This window comes from Loa loa (assembly GCF_000183805.2).
Source record: "Loa loa unplaced genomic scaffold supercont3.144, whole genome shotgun sequence".
NCBI classification, from domain to species: domain Eukaryota; kingdom Metazoa; phylum Nematoda; class Chromadorea; order Rhabditida; family Onchocercidae; genus Loa; species Loa loa.
Genome location: NW_018108324.1, coordinates 107,194 through 128,260, shown reverse-complemented (window position 1 = coordinate 128,260; position 21,067 = coordinate 107,194). Strand labels below are relative to the sequence as shown.

General features: G+C 31.5%; 1 protein-coding gene across 2 annotated transcripts in view; it reads right to left on the bottom strand.

The window, feature by feature from the left end:
- Positions 1-2,060: 2,060 nt before the first annotated feature.
- LOAG_17881 overlaps positions 2,061-21,067 on the bottom strand; it is a gene marked incomplete at both ends in the record, with an annotated part of 32,770 nt that continues 13,763 nt past the window's right edge. The window contains 25 exons of one of the 2 annotated variants that reach the window (XM_020450543.1): positions 2,354-2,377; positions 2,810-2,877; positions 4,480-4,608; positions 5,373-5,723; positions 6,408-6,513; positions 6,660-6,784; positions 6,967-7,081; positions 7,258-7,501; positions 7,844-7,988; positions 8,059-8,146; positions 8,613-8,688; positions 10,104-10,212; positions 14,926-15,206; positions 15,455-15,633; positions 15,842-16,297; positions 16,409-16,693; positions 16,853-16,989; positions 17,150-17,333; positions 17,445-17,621; positions 17,831-19,023; positions 19,127-19,349; positions 19,572-19,660; positions 19,763-19,955; positions 20,228-20,358; positions 20,554-20,847. In XM_020450543.1, the coding sequence (XP_020305764.1) occupies positions 2,354-2,377; positions 2,810-2,877; positions 4,480-4,608; positions 5,373-5,723; positions 6,408-6,513; positions 6,660-6,784; positions 6,967-7,081; positions 7,258-7,501; positions 7,844-7,988; positions 8,059-8,146; positions 8,613-8,688; positions 10,104-10,212; positions 14,926-15,206; positions 15,455-15,633; positions 15,842-16,297; positions 16,409-16,693; positions 16,853-16,989; positions 17,150-17,333; positions 17,445-17,621; positions 17,831-19,023; positions 19,127-19,349; positions 19,572-19,660; positions 19,763-19,955; positions 20,228-20,358; positions 20,554-20,847 (5,402 nt within the window). Of the gene's footprint in view, positions 2,378-2,809; positions 2,878-4,479; positions 4,609-5,372; positions 5,724-6,407; positions 6,514-6,659; positions 6,785-6,966; positions 7,082-7,257; positions 7,502-7,843; positions 7,989-8,058; positions 8,147-8,612; positions 8,689-10,103; positions 10,213-14,925; positions 15,207-15,454; positions 15,634-15,841; positions 16,298-16,408; positions 16,694-16,852; positions 16,990-17,149; positions 17,334-17,444; positions 17,622-17,830; positions 19,024-19,126; positions 19,350-19,571; positions 19,661-19,762; positions 19,956-20,227; positions 20,359-20,553; positions 20,848-21,067 lie in introns of both variants that reach the window. The other variant, XM_020450544.1, reaches the window with a different exon arrangement.

The following is a 21,067-nucleotide window of genomic DNA, read 5'->3' as shown; positions in this document are numbered from 1 at the left end:
ATATAATAAATGCCATTGATTAAATAATCTATTTTAATATATTCAAATTATCTTAATTAAAAATTATCATTTTATTTTAATATATTCAAATTATCTTAATTAAAAATTATCATTTTTTTTTTTTTTTTTTAATTGAACGCTAGTTAGATCATGAAAAAAATCAATAATACATATATTAAAAGAATAAATGAATGGATTTATTCAAGAAGATTGCAAAAATTTCATTGTTTTTGCAAATAAGCTTTAATCTTGATTAAACAATTTACAATTCATTCCGATCTCTCGAAATTACCGGGAAGAATTAAGTGAAATGTTTCGAAGGAAATCAATAAGTTTACAATCATACAATGAAAATTAGTAAAGTAAGTATTACCTGTAAGTGTTAATTTCTCGTCAATATATATAGCAAAATCTTGCTAGTTTCTTTTTTTTTCTTTTTTACATTTAATTATAATTAAATTACTCAAATTGTATAAAATATAAAAGAAATTTGAAACAAATATTTGATGAAAATTCTTTCCTAAACAAATAATTTCCAATATTTATCAATAATATTTGATTGGAAAGAAGTTAAAAGAATTTTAAACAAATACCTTAATGAAATTAATTAACATTGTGATTATATTGGACATAGATGTTAAGATTTATTCCTGTCCTTCACAATTGAATGTCGTTGTGGAGATTTGATAATGTCACAAAGATCACTTTTCCTAAATGAATCAGCTGATGGAATAAATTAAATGTTAACTTGAGGCTACAATGAATAGTCTTCTTCAGTATGTTGCTAAATTACAGTTTTTGAAATTCAGCCTATCAGATGATATCAGATGATAGGGAATACGTCAAAGATTTCACCTTGGAGAATTGATAATTTGCATATTAAAATTAAAATCTTTGGAGAATGATAATTTGCATATCATAGTTGATATCCAGTTCAATTTTAATTTTTTTCCCCCCAATTGGTTAATTCCTTTAAACTTTTTTAAATTATTTCAGCAAAAATGCATAATCCGGTCAGTGTAAGCTATTTCATTTTCAGGTTAGCCAAAATGATATTGATGTATTCCTTGCAATTTACATTCTTGTTGTGTTCTCAAACTAATTAACCAATGGTGACATTTTCCTTGATAAACAAACAACCGTATTATTTTATTCAAAAGGTACATAAATTTAAATAAATTGAAGAAAAAAAAAAGCAAGTTAGCTTACCTACTAACCAATTATTTATTTCCCTTAATGAATTATTGAAAGCTCAAAAATTCTTAGGGAACACAGAACATAGACTCTGAAGCGATATTTAATTTATTCTTAAAATTATTTCATTCATACAATTATGATTTGAAATATGGCATTTAATTAATGAGTAAAATTAATGAATCGACAAAATTTCCAACTTCCTTTTTTTTTCTTTGCTTCAGAGATTCAAAAATTGATTTAACGACGAATTGGCAGTAGCAGCAACAGAATTCGGAGTAAAAAGAGCACATATGATTAATTATCAATAAGTAAGCATAATAATATGTTATTAACATACTTATTATCATGTAATTGATATACTGATAAGGAAAACGATTATGCGTGATTTTTTTCAAAAATGCGACAGTTTGTAAAAATAACAAAAATATATATATATATATATATATTCATAAAAAGTTTTAAACTCATTTAAGTCAAAAAATTAAAATCAAAATTAAATTAAATGAAAGAAAAATGTGAGCAAATTGAAATTTCAATAGAATAATAATTGACAGTGATTTATTATATGAGCGTGTTGGAACAGTAAATAGTAAGCTGACTATTGAAATAGTAAAGAGTAAACTGGCAATAGTAATTTTAATTAGTTCCACATTAAGGATATAAACAACTGTTTGATTATTAATGATGTTAATTAACATTATTAGATTAAGCATTCAAAAAGAAAAAAAATGTAACATACAAATGTAAGAATAAATCGCCTTGTTATTAATAATACTAAAGAATCAGTTTTAAATTGACAAAAAAAAGATTGTCAAATCGAAGAATATATGGTGACTTAAGAAATTATTTGTTTGTAAAAAAAGGTCAAGAAGGTCGATTCTATATATAGGAATGCAATGACATTTCGAGAAATGCAGAAGAAAAAAGAAAGTGAAGAAAAAATAGGTTATCAGAAGGAACAAGAAGAAGTGAAGCGGAAATGTCATTATCACCGAGCACCATTAGCACGCTATATCAAATTCATATCATTGAAAATAAGCATTTTCTTAGGAAAAAAAAGAAATGCTAGACTAATAACAACGACTATTCTGGCTTCTTCTTTTTTGTTTATTTGTTTAGAAGATGAATCCATACATCAGCTTATCATTTTATCACTTTATCGTCTTCCTGTTGTATATTCCTGAAATTAAAACAAATTCATGGACTTTCAATAATGTAAAATGGGTAGATAATGTAAAATATGACAGAATATAATGCCGAAAGTTTGAGATGTGCCAATAAAACAGCGCCCGGTAAGCACTGAGCAAATCATCGAAACGGACAACCATTAACATCGGCAAACAGTCCGGAATGAGGGAAGTATAACAATATCCAAATATAAGTAACCATCCGATTCAGTGATTCTTACTTCACTTTAATGATTTATAAAATAAAATGTATCAGAAATGGCGATCGTTTCAGATCCGAAAAAATAAACGTTAAGTTGAGTTATTCAACTTTTTAAGTTATTCTTATCCTGTTCATTCTAAGTTCTCTTTTTTCTGTTTTTCTGTCCAAATTATACAATATAGAAAAATGAAAGAATTTAAAAAAAAAGAAGCATCAAACATACTTCCTTGTATGAGCGCTGATATCGTTCTTCCACTCTTTCTCGAATTGGACCGCTTTCTTCTGCTCCATCTATAATCGTTAAAAATTATTTGTCTAAATTTTGAAATTAATTAGTTTTTTATTTTTATCTGGAAATATTCTTATTTTGATAGAGATGCAATATTATGAAAAAGAAAATATCGTTAAAAAGATAAATTTGTTAGCTATCATACTACCAAGGTAATGTAGGGGAAAAATGGCAGTATTAGCCTAGAAGCCTAGTTCTCATCCAATGGATGAATCAAGTCTTGAGACGCAGATCCAAATAAAAAAAAAAAGAATGGGATTCATATGGAATTTATATTAAAATAAAAATGTAAAAAGAAAAACCACTATGAAAAGCAAGAAGCATTGTCGCTTTATGGCATAGCAAAATAATTCTTCAAAGCTTATTTCAAAAAAACATTGTGCGTTTTATGCAAAACAGGAAGTTTTCAATTTCAATTAATTAAACATCGCATAAAACAAACAAAGTTTTCAGTAGTTTGCAACATAAGCATTAGATTCATTTCAAACAGTGCAAATTTAAGCGCACATTAAAGCAAGAAATATCAGAAGAGAAAAGCCAGTTCCATCTGTCCCATCGATTTTTTGACAATATCAAATGAAATTCCTAGTGAAATTTTGGTAGATATCAAATTCTGTGATAAGGAATGATTCAAAATATATTTCAAAACAATGAAGAGAAGAGTGTAAGCAAAAGATATCAGAAAAAATCCCCTCGTCTTGAATTTCACATCGAAAATTTGGTAAACTTTATACTTGATCTCCCTTCCTTCAAGTTCCTTTTTATAATCAAATCATAACTCTCAGATGAAGAGGTGCGTACCTCGGTCAACATGTGACAACGAGCTACTATATTTTTTCATTCGATCCAATGTCTGTCCCATCGGTTCGTTGACAATATCAATCAAATCATCGGGCCAATTATGCGATGAGAAATTACCAGCTGTTGTCCTTCCATTACTAGTTCCTCTTTCATTTTCTGCAAATTTATAAGCGCAACTTTTCTCTTTTTTTGCGTGCTTACACTGCAATCTTGTTGGTGCCTTAGTTTTTTAATGACAAATTGAATACATTGATTATAATTGATTTTAAAATGCTTCGAATTTGCAAAGTATCCATTTCTCATTCTTCCAGCAGCTCTTGCAAACAAGACGATTGTTAGAGCTTAAATCGCTGTAAGTAAAATGCACTTCTCTTATACTTTATATTAAAATTGAAATTAAGCTTAGCTATCTGCTAATTACATCATTCACACTCAAAACAATTCTCGATATCATTTCGTAACATCGAAAACTGTTAAATTAGCAAAATTGGCATTGTGCAAACTGCAAACGTGACCTGTTTGCTAATAAAATGTGCAATGTAAAGCAATATTAAATCTTTTAAAATAATTCAAACACTTCAAGAGAGAAAAAAAAAACCAAATATAAATAACAATGAATGGAAAGCATGAGGCGCATTTATCATCACTGCACTATTTATGAATATGTAATACTACTGACCTTTGCAACTCCGATCCTGTCCATTAGCTTATAGAATCTATTAAAAATAAAATTTTAAATATCAACTATATTTAATCATCAATTAAAGGACAAGCATTATAGTAGAGTGCAATTGGAAAGATACCTTCTCTACGAGCACTGAATGAGGTAGAAGCTGTAGCTCTTGGACCATATCCAGCACTTGCTGAAGCACCACTTGCACCAATAACACCACCAGATGTTTCAGCACTTCTCATTTCACTTCGATATGTATCTGCAAATTAAATATAACCTTAAAATAATGTCGTCTAAGTGGCAAGTTAAAGTAACTTTATTGCTTGCTATGCTCAACTAATCACCTAAGTGGTAAGTTAAAGTAACTTTGTTGCTTGGCATGCTCAACCAGTCATCTAAATAGCAAGTTAAAGTAACTTTATTGCTTAGCATACGTAAAACTAACAGCAATAAACTTTGTTACTGGCAAAAAGCACAAGTTTTATCTAATTTTTTAGATTACTTTGCATAAATTTCTATAAATCAATTTTCTTCCGGAATTTAACATTCCATTCATTTCTCTTTTCCCAAAACACTTCTTTATAGAAAAAAACTTTCGTAGCATGAGATATCAGACAAGAAATTTTTTGCTTTGAAAATCCTGTCATTGGTAATAGCATTTATAGCAACTTAAGTGATAATTGACAAAACTGTGCTAGTGCACAACAAAAATCTTCCATTTTTTTCGCGAGGGTTAATTAAATTACCTGTTTGCTATATCACTATTGAATGAAAGTTTAAGGAAGAAATCGGGAGAAAAAAAAACTCACAGTTCATTGAAAGCCATTGATGCCAAATGTCACATAGTGATCACAAATAGCTATGACATGTTCGAATAAGTAATACCTTACCTCTCCTATGATGAGAAGCTTTCGGTTAATACGTACGGTGACGTGTGGTGCTTTAGCTGTGACGCAAGGTGCAAAACTTCGGCTAATTTGTGTCACGTTAAAGAAGTTTAAGTATGGTAGAGTGGATGCTAACCATAGTCATAATTTGAGTATGCGCGGGTACGTGATCGCATTGTATCGTTCATGTACCCAGTATCAGAGCTATAGCCACGCGCTGTTAGCTGATCCGGTGAGCGTGATAGTGTATCAAGTTCACGTTGTAAAGTGTGTAGTGCATCACGACGTATGTGAGGTGTTGAAGGTCCTGGACGAGTTCCATCTAGTAATGTTTGGGATGCATAATGGCGTGGACTACCCATATCACTACGACTACGATATGTATAACGACGTGAATATGTATCCGTAATAGGTCTTTCAGCAGCAGAAGCACGACTAATATACGATGTTCCGGTACCAGAATATAGACGAGCACGTTCTGAATGTTCTGCAAACAAGTAGCAAACAAAAAATATCAAATGTAAGTATAGCACACAGCAAAAAAGAAAAAACTGAAATCATATTCAAAGAAGTTATTAAATTATAAGAACTCAAAAATAAGAATCTGGAAGCAAGCTTTAAAATAAATTGGTCAGAAATTATTTCTATTTGTCAGAACGACCTGAAATTTCAACAAAAATAAGTATGGGTGGATTTATGTGCGGCAAAAAGCGCCAAAATGACTATGACAAGACTGAAAGCATAATATCATCGATGCAAGAATTCCACCATTATTCTGGCATTTTGTTGCAATGTTTCTAGCCTGCTTGCATAATCACACTTCATATAAGATAGCCATTTTATCGTTTAATTTTTATATCATTGATTAATAGCTAATAAAATTAAATTAAAAAAAAGAGGAAGGCCACACGTGCTTAGATGTAGTATAACAAAGCATCAAGTAGCCATTTGATCACTCAACCTTTGATTGTTATAGCTGATGATAAATCTCATATCAAAATACTGACTTAAATTAATTAATGATTGAAATTTCCAATTTATGATTCCCCTACAAATCCTACCAACCAGAAGTAGAATGATGAAGCATTTTGCAGTAAAAAATTTTATAACAATAAGAAATATAATAAGAAATTTTAGAATCATTGTGTCATGTTACTAAAATATTACAAACCTCTAGCAAGCTCTCGACCAAGTGCAGATGCAGAAAGTGATCGTCGATTCCTTGCCAAACTACCATATGCTTCCGCTTCACTACCATATTTCATGTAATCGCCTGGCTAAAATTTTAAAAAAAATCAAAATTTTTACTCTGAAATCTTTTGAAAATCCAAAAATAATATGCTATTCCTTCTAAAATTTCTTAAACCAAACATTTTATTATATGCACAGGAAATAATTATTTATAAAGCAAATTAAAAAAGACCGTATAATGCCGCCTAAGAGTGGATCTTCTAGAAGATGATGTAAGATCTTCCAGTTCTTGCTCCAGTTGACGACCGGTTGTAGAAGAATAAGCTGATACAGCAAGACCGTCTGGATGTTGATTATCTGAAAAGAAAAGGAAGGAAAATATGGTATTAAATTTAAGAATAAGGAGATTTTCGAAATTTATTAAAATCATTTTCACAGCTCTGTATTTATTATTAACAGAAAAAAAAAAAATGGAAAAACTGCTTACATTACTTACTGCTGTATAAATTAGATAAAGGAATAACAATAAAAAAACTTACAAACATGATAAATCTTGGTAGTATGTGTTTCATCACCACCACTTTTCGATTTATCTTGCAATATTTCAGTAAGTTTAGTAAGACTTTCTTGCAAACGTCGTGATTCTTCAAAGCTCTGAAAAAAAATTCTGCATTTTGAAATTGTATAGTACTTGCACAAATGTTTTTCCAAACAAAAGATAAGTATGAGTGCGTAAAATATTTGATCCATAATAGTAAAGTAAACAGAAGTATGGAATTTGCAATGAAATTATTAAATTATATCAAATTGAGAAATATTTCAACTCCTACTCTTTGTCCGGAAGTTCGACTTCCAATACCTTCCTTGAATCCATCAATATAACCGGTACGGAATTCTTCTTGATTTGGATACTGTTCTTCTAGCCTTCGTAACAAACTATTAGATATTCGGTCACCAAAGAAACCTGAGTTGCCATCACGAAAACCTTGCATATAACCAGAAGAATAACCAGCACCTTGACCACGTTGTGCTAAATTACGCATTGATGCACTCATTCCTGTCATTCCAGCATCTCTATAATGAATTCCAGTGAAAATTTTAAAGTAGGATTCTTTGATAATTCTAAAACAATCGATCAACATTTCAAATATTACATTTGTTGAAGTTTGTATTGATTAAATAGCAAAATTATATTAAAAAATTACTTGTATATTGTGCATAATGTTGAATTTCTACCTATTACTGAATATCACAATCATTTTTAATGTATTTTGTTGTATCAAAATTCTCTTCTTATAAAAAGAATACTTTTTATTTTGTTCGATAAAGTTCAAAGCATTTCCGAGAATGCACAGCAAATTCAATTTTCATATTCCTATACAATTTTATCATTTTACTAAAAATTAATTTATATACCTTAATCCTTTCACATAACCTTCATGGAATCGATCATCTCTGCTACCGTAATCATCATCCATTCGTCGACGTGCAGCTGATGCGGTTCCCAATTTATTTGCATCTCGAAAACCACGTACATATCCATCTTCGAAATCTCCACGAGCTTAACAGTCCAGTATCATATTTGCAAAGATGAATCAGAAATTAATTTTTGTAATTTCTAACGTTGATACCTGTAGCTTTTTGATCAAGTGATGATCGGATATCATCAACACGTGATGAAAGTGCTTGCATATTCTGTTCTATTCCATTTTTCTCCATCTTGAAATATTCCATCTTTTTTCCATTATTCTTTTAAAATTTTTGCAACAGTTATTCAAAATTAAATAAGATTTATCCAACTACTGAATCAGAATCTAAGAATCAGTGCTAACAAAAGATGCTTCTCAAAAGTGTATATCTTAAAAAGTAATAAAATTCATCTTGAAGCTAGCAAAATTATGCTTAGTTTGATAATATCAGTAAAATAAAAACAGATCAGACTTAAAATATTACCTTTGTTTCACAATTATCATTGAGCAGTTATAAATTGAACTCTTAACAAAACATTTTACTTCACTAATATTATCAGATTAAGCATAAGTGTATTAGATTGAAAATCTTTCAAATAGTTCTTTCATCAAATTCAATCATCACCACTACCATTTACTTAGTAGTATTGATATTCCAAATCATTTAAAATATTACAAACATTGACTTTAAATTTATTATTGAAAAAAAGACTAACATCAGTGGAAAGTAGTGGTACTGTTTGACCATTTGATGCAATAACACGCCGCCGCTCTTTTCGTGTTCGATAACGCCTATAATTTAACCTTCCTTTTTTTTTCATTTTTCAAGTAAAAAGTAAAATTTGATATTTGAAGATAAAATAAATGACAAGAAGTGACAGAAAGAATATTATATCAGATCGATAAGCAACACAGTACTGCATTACTAATAATTATTGATAGTTTAAATTATGCATAGCAATAATTCACGCAGAAATTAGTACAAACAAATAATGAATGCATTTTTGTGTTCAAATTAAAATGGTTTCTTCGATCTCTTGATTTAAGTTTTTAGATTCCAAATTAATTTAAATTTAAATTGAAAATTTCAATTTAAAAATTCGAAATATCTACGCCGAAATTTCGTCCATTTCTTTTCGTTTTCCACGTATCAAAGGTATTTCTTTTTCTGTGAACAAAACGCAATTTAGTAATGAATCGTTTCAAAATAAATAGAAATTAGAAGAGAAAATCTTTTCAGGGAATTGAACAAATTTTAAAGAATTTGGTCAATTTAGAGAGAAAGATTTTAACGAAACATTTTATCCCTGCAATAACTATCTTCACCATTTCTTGCAAAATGATCGAACAGATGCATTTGACATCAAGTTTTTTTTTTTTCTTTTTTTAATTTTACTTCCATATATGAATATGCCGTGAAAATAGCAATTGAAGGTGCAAAGTGTCCTTCTCTCAATGTACGACTGATATATGCCAATTTTTTAATTCGTTTTTCTGTCATTTTACAAAAGTGCTATCAAAAGGAAAACTATAATTTGAAGGTCAAAATTGGAAGCGACATTAAAATTTGTCGCATTTTTCTTGTTGAAAATTTTGAAAATTTGAGATTACACGATGCTGACAACAGTAGGTGATGATGCAACAATTAGTTGGAACAAATGATGTGACAAAGACAATTACCCTTTTTTTTTCATTCAAATACAAAATGAGTAAAATGAAAAGGGAAAAATTCTGTTAGAAATACTGAAATTAAAAGATAAAAGAAAAATCAATAAGCATTATCTTTTTTGAGAGAGAATTAAGAGAAGAGTTTTTGAGAGTTTGGATTTTGAGAGAGAATTCTGAAGATTCAAGAATCATATACGAATTTGCTGAAATTTTATCTTTTAATCTCTTGCAAAAAAAAAAAAAAAACTCGAAAAGCATCTATAAGGAACAAAAAAAAAAAAACGATTTATATTGATATTTAAGCATCAATTTTCAAAGATGCATCATAAATGAGCTAATTTATAAGCTGCATTTAAAAATTTCCATTACTAAGCCAAAAAAAAAAAAAAAATGCTGAGTTTTTCGAATTATGATAATGCGATTTCCCGAAATTTAATAAATTTGGAAAGTAAATTATAAAGTCAAAAAAATTTAAAAGAAAAAAGAATGGAAACTTTCTTTTGTTCATAAAGATTAGGAAAAAAAAAGAAAATTATTACCCTTGCAAACACCAAAGCAGACAACATGTGAGCAGAATTAGCAGGAGCAACAGGAGAAGCAAAAGTAATAGCCACCACCATGGCCATCCGGAAATCGTGTACGGACTTGCTGAAATTTAATCTTTTAAAATTTCTTGCAAAAAAGGAAAATTTAGTATCTAGGAAAATTATCAAAACTGGAAAATCTGTAAATTTAAATCCGACACAAAATTTGCTGTAAATTAATTTCGAAAGAAGTAACTGGTTGTAGTTAAGACCGAGAGAAGTTCACGATTGATTTCATCAAAACTAAAATCATAAATCAATTTTTAGGAATCGAATAAAGGTCAACGATAGATTCTAGTGAAATTCATTATAAAACACCCCAAAACTTTTATTTAAGAGTAGGTAATTCCAAAATAATGATTGTGCAAAATACGTCAGTTCATTATAGTGATACAGTAACCTGAATTAGACTATCGTATTCGAAAGCAGTACTGTAAATTGCGATGATATGGGGAAGGTAACTTCATTTCAGGCATAACAGATTTGAAGATTCCGAAAATGAAGTAGGAAGCAAAAAATCGAACAGGTTTCGGAAAGACTATTCCGGAGAATAGTTTTCATTATAAATTAGTTGAAAATCAAACGTTTAGCAAAAGCAGGAAATACTTTGCCTTAAGTACTTTACTGAAGTATTGAAGTAACTGAAGTAACTTATTCAGAAAACGACTTCATACTTTTATGTTTGGCTAATTAAGCAAGAAAATCATTGACAAACAAATAAACTTTAAACGTTAAGTTCATTAGGACAGTTTGAATGATGAAAGGATTCAATTAATTGAAGAATAGCTGAGTAGTAAGAAAAACGTTCAAATCTAATGATAATTGAGAAAATAATACGTAAATATTTGACTCGAGAAATCACGGGTTCTTTTGTTGGAATTTTTAATAGCCTTAAAGTTTTGTCTCTCATACTGATAAACTGGTCGTTTGAATTCGCCGATTATCTCGATAAACAAAACTCATATCACTTCCATTATTCATATGACTTAGACTTACTTTTCCAATTGAAATAAGAACATCGTTTTCCCTCTCTTCCTCTTCCTTTTTTTCCATCTCTCTATCATTTATTTCATTTAAAGAAAAAAAAATGATAACGAAAACTTTTCCATTAAAAATGTTGCAGACTTCAAGAGTAACAAATTTCGCTCACAAAAAAAAAAGAAAGAAAAAGAAGCAATCTAGGATGAATCATAATTAAAAATGACAATTTCTAAAATGCTGTTGAATCATCAATTTGAAAAAAAAAAATTTGGATTGATCATTTAAACAGCCTACAAATGTTTTAATAAAATGCTATTAATTGCAATTATATTTACAAAAAAAAAAAAAAGAAGGCATACCATTAGGCCATACACCCATCGTTGTTGGAATGCAATGGTGAAATAGGTAGAGAAGTAGAAAAACGAGTTCAGTTCAAAATTAGTATCTTCAATTCATCGAGCAACCAATTTTGTTCAGATGGATAATATTGCACACAACAATTCTTTGTTGTCACTCCTGTCACCAACCTCTATGTATCAGCAATTATCTATCCATCCATAATAGCTGCTTTTTCACCGATCAAACATGATTGGAGGTATTGTAGAAGAGGGGAGAGGAGAGGATGAAATGGGAAGAACTTTAATTTAACTATTCTAATGTAATTGCCGTAAAAAAAAAAAAAAATTAGAGATTCCAACAAAAAGAAAAACTACAATAAATACAATATCATAGCATGAAGTAACAGTGATATATAAAACAAAAACTACTTTTTTCTTTTGTGTGCAGTAGCACTATCTCTCTGCTACTCTTTAAGTTGGTTTATTTTTTTGATTAGCACAAAAAGGTTTACATTTGTGTGCAATAGTGCTATCTGTCTGTTTCTCTTTAAGTTGATTTATTTTTTGATTGGCGCAAAAAGGTTCATATTTATGTGCAATAGCAAGCGCTCTTTGTCTGTTTCTCTTTAAGTTGATTTTTTTTTCTAATTGACGCAAAAGAGAAAAAAAAAGTTAGCAATACTAAAGTGAACTTTTTCTTTTTGTAATGTTTGTTTTTTGTTTTGTCTTTTTTTTCTACAATCTATTTCATCTCGTCACACTTCTAAAGTCATCTTATCAAAACAATCACTAAATTTATCATCTCACATTGATACTGAGCAATCAATTATTGATACAATGGATATAATATATTTTATTTATTGAGAAAAAGAAATTGACAGTCCTCGATATTCTCGAGATTTATTTACTTTGGTTCATTTCCACAGTTTACATTTTACCTATAGTGTTTCTTTTTCTTTTTTTTAGTGTTAACTATGATAATAGAGAATTTTCGCATTCCTCTTAAAAATCTTACGCAATTTCACTAAATATAAGTACAATAATATTGCACACAGGTAACAAGTTTTCTAGCGGAGAAGAAATTGAAGTAGTGGAATGCGGATATGATATATGTATAGAGAGAGAGAGAGGGAGAGGGATGCATTACTAAACGGATATGGATACGTGAAAACATGATTATCATCTATATCTCCACTAATTTTTCATGATCAATACAACATTTTTCATATTATCATACTAAGTTCAAGGGTTAAACGTTATTAAATCATATGATAATTTCATATAAAACACATAGTTTATAAAGTTTTTAATAGAAGTAACTAACTAATGCTTAACAGATATTTCTCATAGGATGAAAGAATTACTCGATTACTTTGCAAGATAGCAAATGAAAAACTGGTAGAATTTAATTTATCTAAGTACAACGTATGAAATTATTTGGACGGTTTTGACACTCTACAGAACAAGAAATTTTTCTTTAATTAATTAAATTGCTAATATTGATTTTTTCTTTTTGATATATATAAGACTTTATTTCACATTCTTTTTTTCCTATCATTAATTCCACCTATTTCCAAATCGTTGTATTGTTGTAAAATGATCAATCAATTCTTCTTTCTTCTCGTGATGATATGATAGCATTAGCTTATTTCTATAGAATTAATTCACCCCAATAAATTATACCTTTGATTGTAATCAATACTTAGGATTGTAATAATACTTTGCGCAAATGATTTTAAAAGTAGTAAGTTTTAATTTCAATTTATCTATCCTATCTTTCCTTTAGCTCCTCCATTGCTCTATAACTTTTTATCTATCTACAAAGTACCAATTTAAACAAATAGCACTATCTCCATTAACAGTTATTTTAAATTAAAAAAGAAAAATAATAAATCAACAAATTTATTCGCATGCATGAAGTTTAATAAAGGATAAATTAAGTTAATTGCTGCTACCAGACAATAATCAATCCTTTCCGACATCAAGCCAGATTATGCAACAGCTGGATGAAATAGGTGGTGACAGGTCGTACTAAGTCGTTTCGAAATTTTTCAATAAAATATTTCATTTTGGAGTTAATTGTGAACTAAATACTACCAAATTTCCCACAATTATTATTATTATTTAAATTGACAGTCACCATTTTAAATCCCTTTTCCCACTTCCTCTAATACTAATAACATTATTAATCATAAAATCATTGCGGCATTTACAAAGAGAAAAGTGTTTGCATTCCTTATAATTGGAAATCATTCAATCTTTCATTTGTTGAACATTTTGATCTGTATCTGTACCTTATTTATCAAATCACATGTAATCTTATCTCAACATGATAATTACAAGAATAACATCTATTAGAATATTTGCATGCTTTACCTAATTCAAGACTGTTGCTAATCCAGCTATAGTAAAAAGCTTGAACTATTTAATAGCTAGGAAAAAAGAAAACGAGTAAATGAAATGATTCAACTTTCAGGCTATCAGTAAAATCTTCTAGAAGATCCAAACAATATGTTCAACCAACTATCATGTATCTTTACAACCGGGTCATTCTAATGATTGACATAAATGAAGTTACTTGTATATTATTTCTAAAACTTTAAATGTAACTTTTTCGTTTTCAAAATTTTTTATTTCAGAATTATATTCTTTTCTTTGCAATGGTAAAATATTTTACAAAATTTTAAAAAGATTTAAAAGAGAGAAAAAGAAAAAAGAAAGGGAAATGAGTGTTCAAAATAAGAAATCATTCTTTAAAAATAATTTTGAGGATATTTTTGATAGCCTTTTGATATGGAAACTAACCAAACTTGTGAAACTTTTTTAATTCTTATATCAGTAAAATCCCTGAAATATATTTTAGAAATAAGCCCTTCCCCTCCTCCTATCATCTCATGCTCTTCTTGCCCTTCTCTCTCTCTCTCTCTCTCCCTCTCTTTCTTTTATCATCTCTTCTTTCGCAATTTTAACCAGCAAAACTTTAATTTTTCGAGAGTAAATTGTTTAATTCGTCAAAAATAAGTATTTTAATGACCTTCGTGTTTGAATATTGAATTCCTGAATCCAACTTTTATTTTATTTTATTTTTTTTTTTTTTTGAGAAAATGAATAAAAACGGAAACAGGAAATGGTGATACGGTAGATTTTTCATCCATCTTATATATCGTCGAATGTTTCTTCATCGATTCATTCAATTCTTCCAACAAGTTCACAGTATGTAGTACAAGAATCATGAGAAAGACATCGGCAACAGCTACACATTATACTACGAAGAATCCGAAATAATTTTAAATATTCCGCAGAGTAAATGGTAGAACCATTCATCCAGAAATAAATTCTCTTATGAAAAGTGATACTACAGGAAATATTCAAGGAATATAACTTAGTTAGATAGTTAATTAGCCGATATAAAAGTATGAAATTACATGTATAACATAAATATATTCAAATTAGCTTACCTCGTTGACGTGCTACAGCAGCTGGTTTACCATTTAGCTCCCAGACCGAATAAATTTCATAATTATACTTTTTACCCTTTACCAATGGGTAGTTCAGGTAACCACCAATCACTGATCCATCACCAATACGAACTTTTCGTGGTCCAGGTAGTGTATCAGCGTTGAAAGATGCTGCTACATAGTAAGGGATCTTCATTTTGTTCGCGGTAACTTTATCGGTTAGTTCAGTCCAATTAGTACTACCAGCTGGTTCACGTTCATCAACGACGACATAATAACGCCTGAATAAATCTTTATTGATATACTTTATTACCAAAGTCTATAACTTATAAAAGAAAAGAAATTTTGAGATTTATTATATATTTCTTCGTAAAGGTATTTTTTTTTAGCAAAATACCGGTATATATTTAAAAAAAAGGTTCGAGTGGAGATTGTTACGACTACCAAGACAACAACATATGACCACGAAGTAATCACTATTCTGGAACCAAGCAAAAAGCATTGATGATGAAGTGCATATAAAACTGACGAGATATTCTGTGGTTGTGATTCAACCGGTGAAATGTCCACTTCCCAAAATGTTCCAGCTAAACCGATATTTTCAACCATGTATGGTGGAGGTACGATGCAACATCCTTTTTTCCGTTCTGATTTCTCGATAACACTTGGTTTGCCAGCTGTCCGCCATCGGTTCCATTGATTATTCACCTGAATAGTTCAATTTCTAAATTCCATACCACTAATTGATTTGATCAATTAATTACTGTCTTTTATTAAGGCTATCGGTAGTTGTTAAAACACTAGTAGGTATTAATAGATATTGCCGTACTACGGCAATATCAAGAAGGGCTAATCATTGATACAATGAAACAGCACTATAAACATAAGTGATATGAAAATGATAAGACTAACTTACCTTAGCTCGTACTTGAAAAACGTATTCACTTGGATTGTGAATAAGATTAAAGATCAGATAGCAATGTCGATTACAGCCATCTTTAGGACAAAGTAGTTCTATAGCTTTTGCTTCATTTTCTTCCGTCCAGATAACATCGTGTTCTTTAAGTCTCATGTATCGCACTTGGTAATGTGTTGCTTTGTTCAGATTCACTGGTTCCCAAGTCAATGATAAAGCGTGGTTAGTTCGATCACACCATACCAAATTACGCACCATGAACCATCCTGGTGGTAAAGTAGCATAAGCACCAGAGGCTACTTTACCATCCGGTCGTGTTTGCAAGGTGACATTATAGATCGTTGAAGGTTCTAGATCTTCAATAGTGTACTGAGTGGTACCAGCAGGTATATCGGTTGAACGAATTGCATTGATGGGAACATGTTTGAAAACAGAATGTAAACTTTCCCATGAAAGCTGAAAAACTTAAGGTATATTTTGTTAATTAAGACTAATTAAAATTACACGATAAAGGATTCATATGCTTACAGACCAGCATGTAAAAAAAATGAAAGTTAAAAGACATACGCTATATCCTCTGTTACCAAGAAATGTTGGTTCCCATTCAACAGTTAGTGATGTCGGTGTACGATCCAGTAACCGTAACACGTGATTCTGTCTCGATGCAAGAGTACTATAAGTACCCCACAATATTTCGCCATAACCACTATCAGTGCCAGCCTGTACCGTAATATTGTAAATTGTTTCCGGTGATAAATTATCAAATTTGATTGATGTTCCCGGATATGGTACCGAGTAATTACGTGGTGGACCAGTTCTACCGATGTATGAATCAAATGGTGCTATTGTCACCTGAAATTTCCATTAAATTTAACTGTGCAAATCTGAATGTATATGCGAAACACAAAGGAATATATTCCTAAATTGAGCAAAGAAATAAAATTATTAGTCGGTTTGACCAAGAAAAGATGCAAAACAAATTTATTATTAAATTGTGATTCAAGAATCTACCAGGTAATGAGTGATTAAATCCTTATAGGTTGGATCAAAGATTTCCGGTGGACTCCATGCTACATGCATGAATCGATCTGATTTTTCCAGCAATTTTAAATCTGTTGGTGGTGGTAACCATGAAAGCAAACCAGTTCCTGAAACATGATTAATTGAGATTTATGGTACCAAAAACGGTCAAAATTCCAAGATTTTTTTTTGCAGCAGATTTAAAATTACTTTCGGAAAACATAGACAGGAACTGGAAGTAACTGATGCAGATTACGAAAATACTGTGAAATCAGCAATTAATAATACCATAATCAGTGGTTGAAAAAACTTCCGTTATAAACCACATTCGTTTGCCTTCTGATAAGCCCTGTATCGTGATATTATAATGTGTTGCTGGTTCTAAGCCACGGAAATGATAACTATTTTGTTCACCACGTACCGTAAACTGTTTCGGATGTTTATCGAGAGAGCTGGCTAATGATATGTTAACCTGAAATTCATGAAATCAACTTATACTTAAAAAAAAGAAAAACGCATTTTAAGATCAAAAATCAAACTGTAAAAAGTTAGTGTTTTTAAAATTTCATGAAATAAAGTGTACCAAATATTGATCCACAACATTTTTGACAGCTGGTGGTGCGGTCCAGTTCACACGAAGATTATCATGTCCTGCAGACACCAATCGTAACTTCCCAGGTATTGGTCCATCCTCAGTAGAACGTGTGGTTGCAAAATAAGCTGGTGACCATTCACCCCAATTACCAGTAGACGACTGGGCCTGAAAGTTTATAACAGATTACTAAGTCCACTTAAAATTTTGGACCACGTTTGGATTTATTTTGAATCATATTAAAACATTTGAATTTTCAAAACTTTAAAAAGCTTTGTTATGAAATTAAAACTTCAACCGAGAAGTTTCTGATAACAGAATGAAATTTGTTCTTGAGAGGACTGAAATTTTGCAGGAAAAGCATGTAATTTACAAACCTGAACAGCGAAGCGGTAAGTTGTATCCGGTTGCAGTGACTTCACTGTTGCACATATGCTATCACTGGTTATCAAAGGGCTTTTGTATCCAGTGCAGCTCAGCTGATCGCCGGAAAGCTCCATCTCAACCGGGTTAGAATCATCGGCACGTGGACTATACCGAACTTTATAGACGACCACTGGTGCTCGTTCTGGATACGGCGGGAGCCAAGTTAATTGAATTATTTTGGGCTTTGTATGGACTGCAGTAAGCTCTCGAGGTGGTCCCAACTCGGTACCGGTAGTGGTGATCTGAATTGGTTCTGACCATGGTCCAGGTCCTTCACTGGTATATGCACGCACGCGTACATTATATGTGGATCCAGGATTCAGTTGATCCACTCCAGCATTGGTACGTGGTGTTACACCTTCACGTTTCACATCATTCCATTCTTGGGCACCTGTCACCTCATATTCGTATTGTGTTATTTTACCATTCTGTTCCTTGCATACCGGTGCCTCCCATTTGAAGAAAATTTCAGTATCACGACGTCCCTCAATACGCAGATTACGTGGCGGACCAGACGGTAAAGCAGCCTTAGTCCTGAAGCGGCGTACTGTTTTTGGCGTTGTGATGGAAGACCGTAATCTTGGGGGACGACGAGGAGTAACCACCACTTCATACTCTGAACCAGGTGTCAAATCATGAAGTAAAATTTGCTTATCCTGCACATTGTAGTTTGTCACTGGTTCATGACTACCGCTTGATGATTCTGTGCAACCACCTAATTGCTTCAATCGGTAAGTAATATCTACACCGTAGTTCCATTTCCGATCCTGATCAGCTAGATCCCAAATAACCATTGCCGAAGTAGGTGTCTTTGGTTCAACCGTCAGAAACAGTTCGCCGGGAAGAGCCTGAGTTACCAAAGTTGCACGATCACTCCATGAACTGTATGACGGTTTCTGACCTTCCTCAATAGTCTGCGTGCGCATGCGAATCTCCCATTTGGTACCCGGAAGCGATGGTAACAAGAGTTTAGGCGGTGCATCCGATGGTACCGTCATTATACCGCGTGAAGTGGTATTGACGAAATCAATCACATATTCGACATTATCACATGCCCAAGACTCTTTATCCGGATTCGTCCAAGTGAGTTTGACATTTTCGAAATCAGATGTCAACTGCAGATCGGTTGGTGGTTCTTCTGGTCCTGAAATGCGAAAATTTGGAATATCCACAGGAATCGAACTGAAGTGGAACGAAAATTTAAAAAAAAGTGATAAATAAGCTAAGAACAAAAGAGCAGTACTGACGTCCACACTTTGTTATAGCTTTTAATTCGGGTCCTGAAGAACCACGCTTGTCATTTTTACCAACAACTTTCAACCGGAAGAAATACTCCGTCGAAGGTTCCAAATCTTTAACTTGGGTACGATAATCATTCTGACGACTGCGATGTTTCGTGATACCATCATATTCTTGCCATTCATCATCTTCCGATTTATATTCCAGAATGTAACCGACAACATGTTTTGACTAAAACATATATTTTAATTTTAGTTCAGATTGAAGAAAATATATATGTAAAAAAAAAATATGGCCTATTGTAATGGCAGTAAATTTTGATCATCAACAACTAGAGTGCGAACAACTAGAGTGATTTTTATCATCAACAACTAGAACTAGAGTACTTTAAGAGTGCGAAGCATCCATAAACTAAGCTAACTGGACATAACAAGTCAAAGAAACTTAAATTACCTGATCAGCATCCAAGCCTTGCCATCGTAGTGTTATACTGTTCGGTTTGCTGTCTACTAATTCCAATTCACGTTCTAATACTGGTATATCTAAAGAATATCTATGCTTTGCTTTACTTCACTTTTATTTTGCCACTTTTACATCCATTTTATTTATCTAAAACTTATATTCATTTAGTGTTGCTAACTTACTTTGTTCATGTGTTCGAGCGCTTAACGATTCACTCCAATCACTCCAAGCACCACCTTCGGTATGAGCTGATACCTGAATTTCATACTCTTGTTCTGGTTCCAAATCCACAACTCGATAACATAATCGATCACGTTTCGATACATCGGAACATTGCAATCGACTTGCAACTACACGAACTTCTTTATAATTCATCTGTAAAAAAAATATACTTTAAATTTCAAACAATTCCAATCATTCCATTTATGTGTTATTTCATTGCAATAACTACTTTTATATTTATGAAGTGATATATTAAGTTCCTTCTTCATATTTGCTCGAAACGAACCTAAATCAAGTTGGAAACCCCAATCATGTCAATATAAAGTAACAAGTGATAATAGCGAAATTTACACAGTTTAAACTTGAAATTAAACATTTGGAAGATGCAAGGCTTAACTTATCATCTAAATAATAAAATTACTCACCTGACCAGATGGCGTATGTCTCACTCGATATTCATTGATAATACCATGAGGCGGTGATGGTGGCAGGAATGAAATCTCGATGGCATGAGGGAATGGTTGTTCCTCGGTTAAATCTGTTGGTGCTGGTGGTGCTAAAGCAAACAGCCGTATACAATTTACACGTATAATGTGCTTCTTATCTTCTTCAATCTTTATTTATTTGTATTTCATTCCTTAACATTTCATATTTTTTGCACCTTTCGAACCTTTATTGTGCAGCTTTATTTTAAATGAAGACTTGGTGCTTTCCTTTGAAAACAACCTAACCTAAATGAATACCAACCTACCGGCAGGTTGCGTCCTAAATGAGACCCATTCTGACCATGGTCCTTGTCCAGCTGAATTCTCCGCTAAAACTCGCACCCTATACTGAGTATATGGTATCAAATCATCGAAGGATATTCGCTGTGTGGTACTTTGACCAGTTTTACTTTCACTCCATGGATCCGGACTTTCTAGTTGCCATTCGTAACCCGTTATTTTGCCGTTACGGAGCTCACAATCCGGTTCATTCCACAAAAACTCGCTGCGTGTTTGTGTTACCGAACTTACACGTGGATTCAACGGAGCTCCGGTAGGAGCTGCAAATTAAATTTAGCTAAAATTTGATGAAAAATGTCACACTGATAAAGTGGTGTGTTTGTCATTGGTATATGAAGTTAATGCAATTTTTACAGAGGTTAAAAACAAATAATGAGGGCAAGAGAGAGAGTAGGAAAGAAAATAAGACAATGAAGTAAGCAAAGGATGATCTATGAGTTACACAGTCTGATTAAAATGAAAAAAAAAAATTAACTCCAA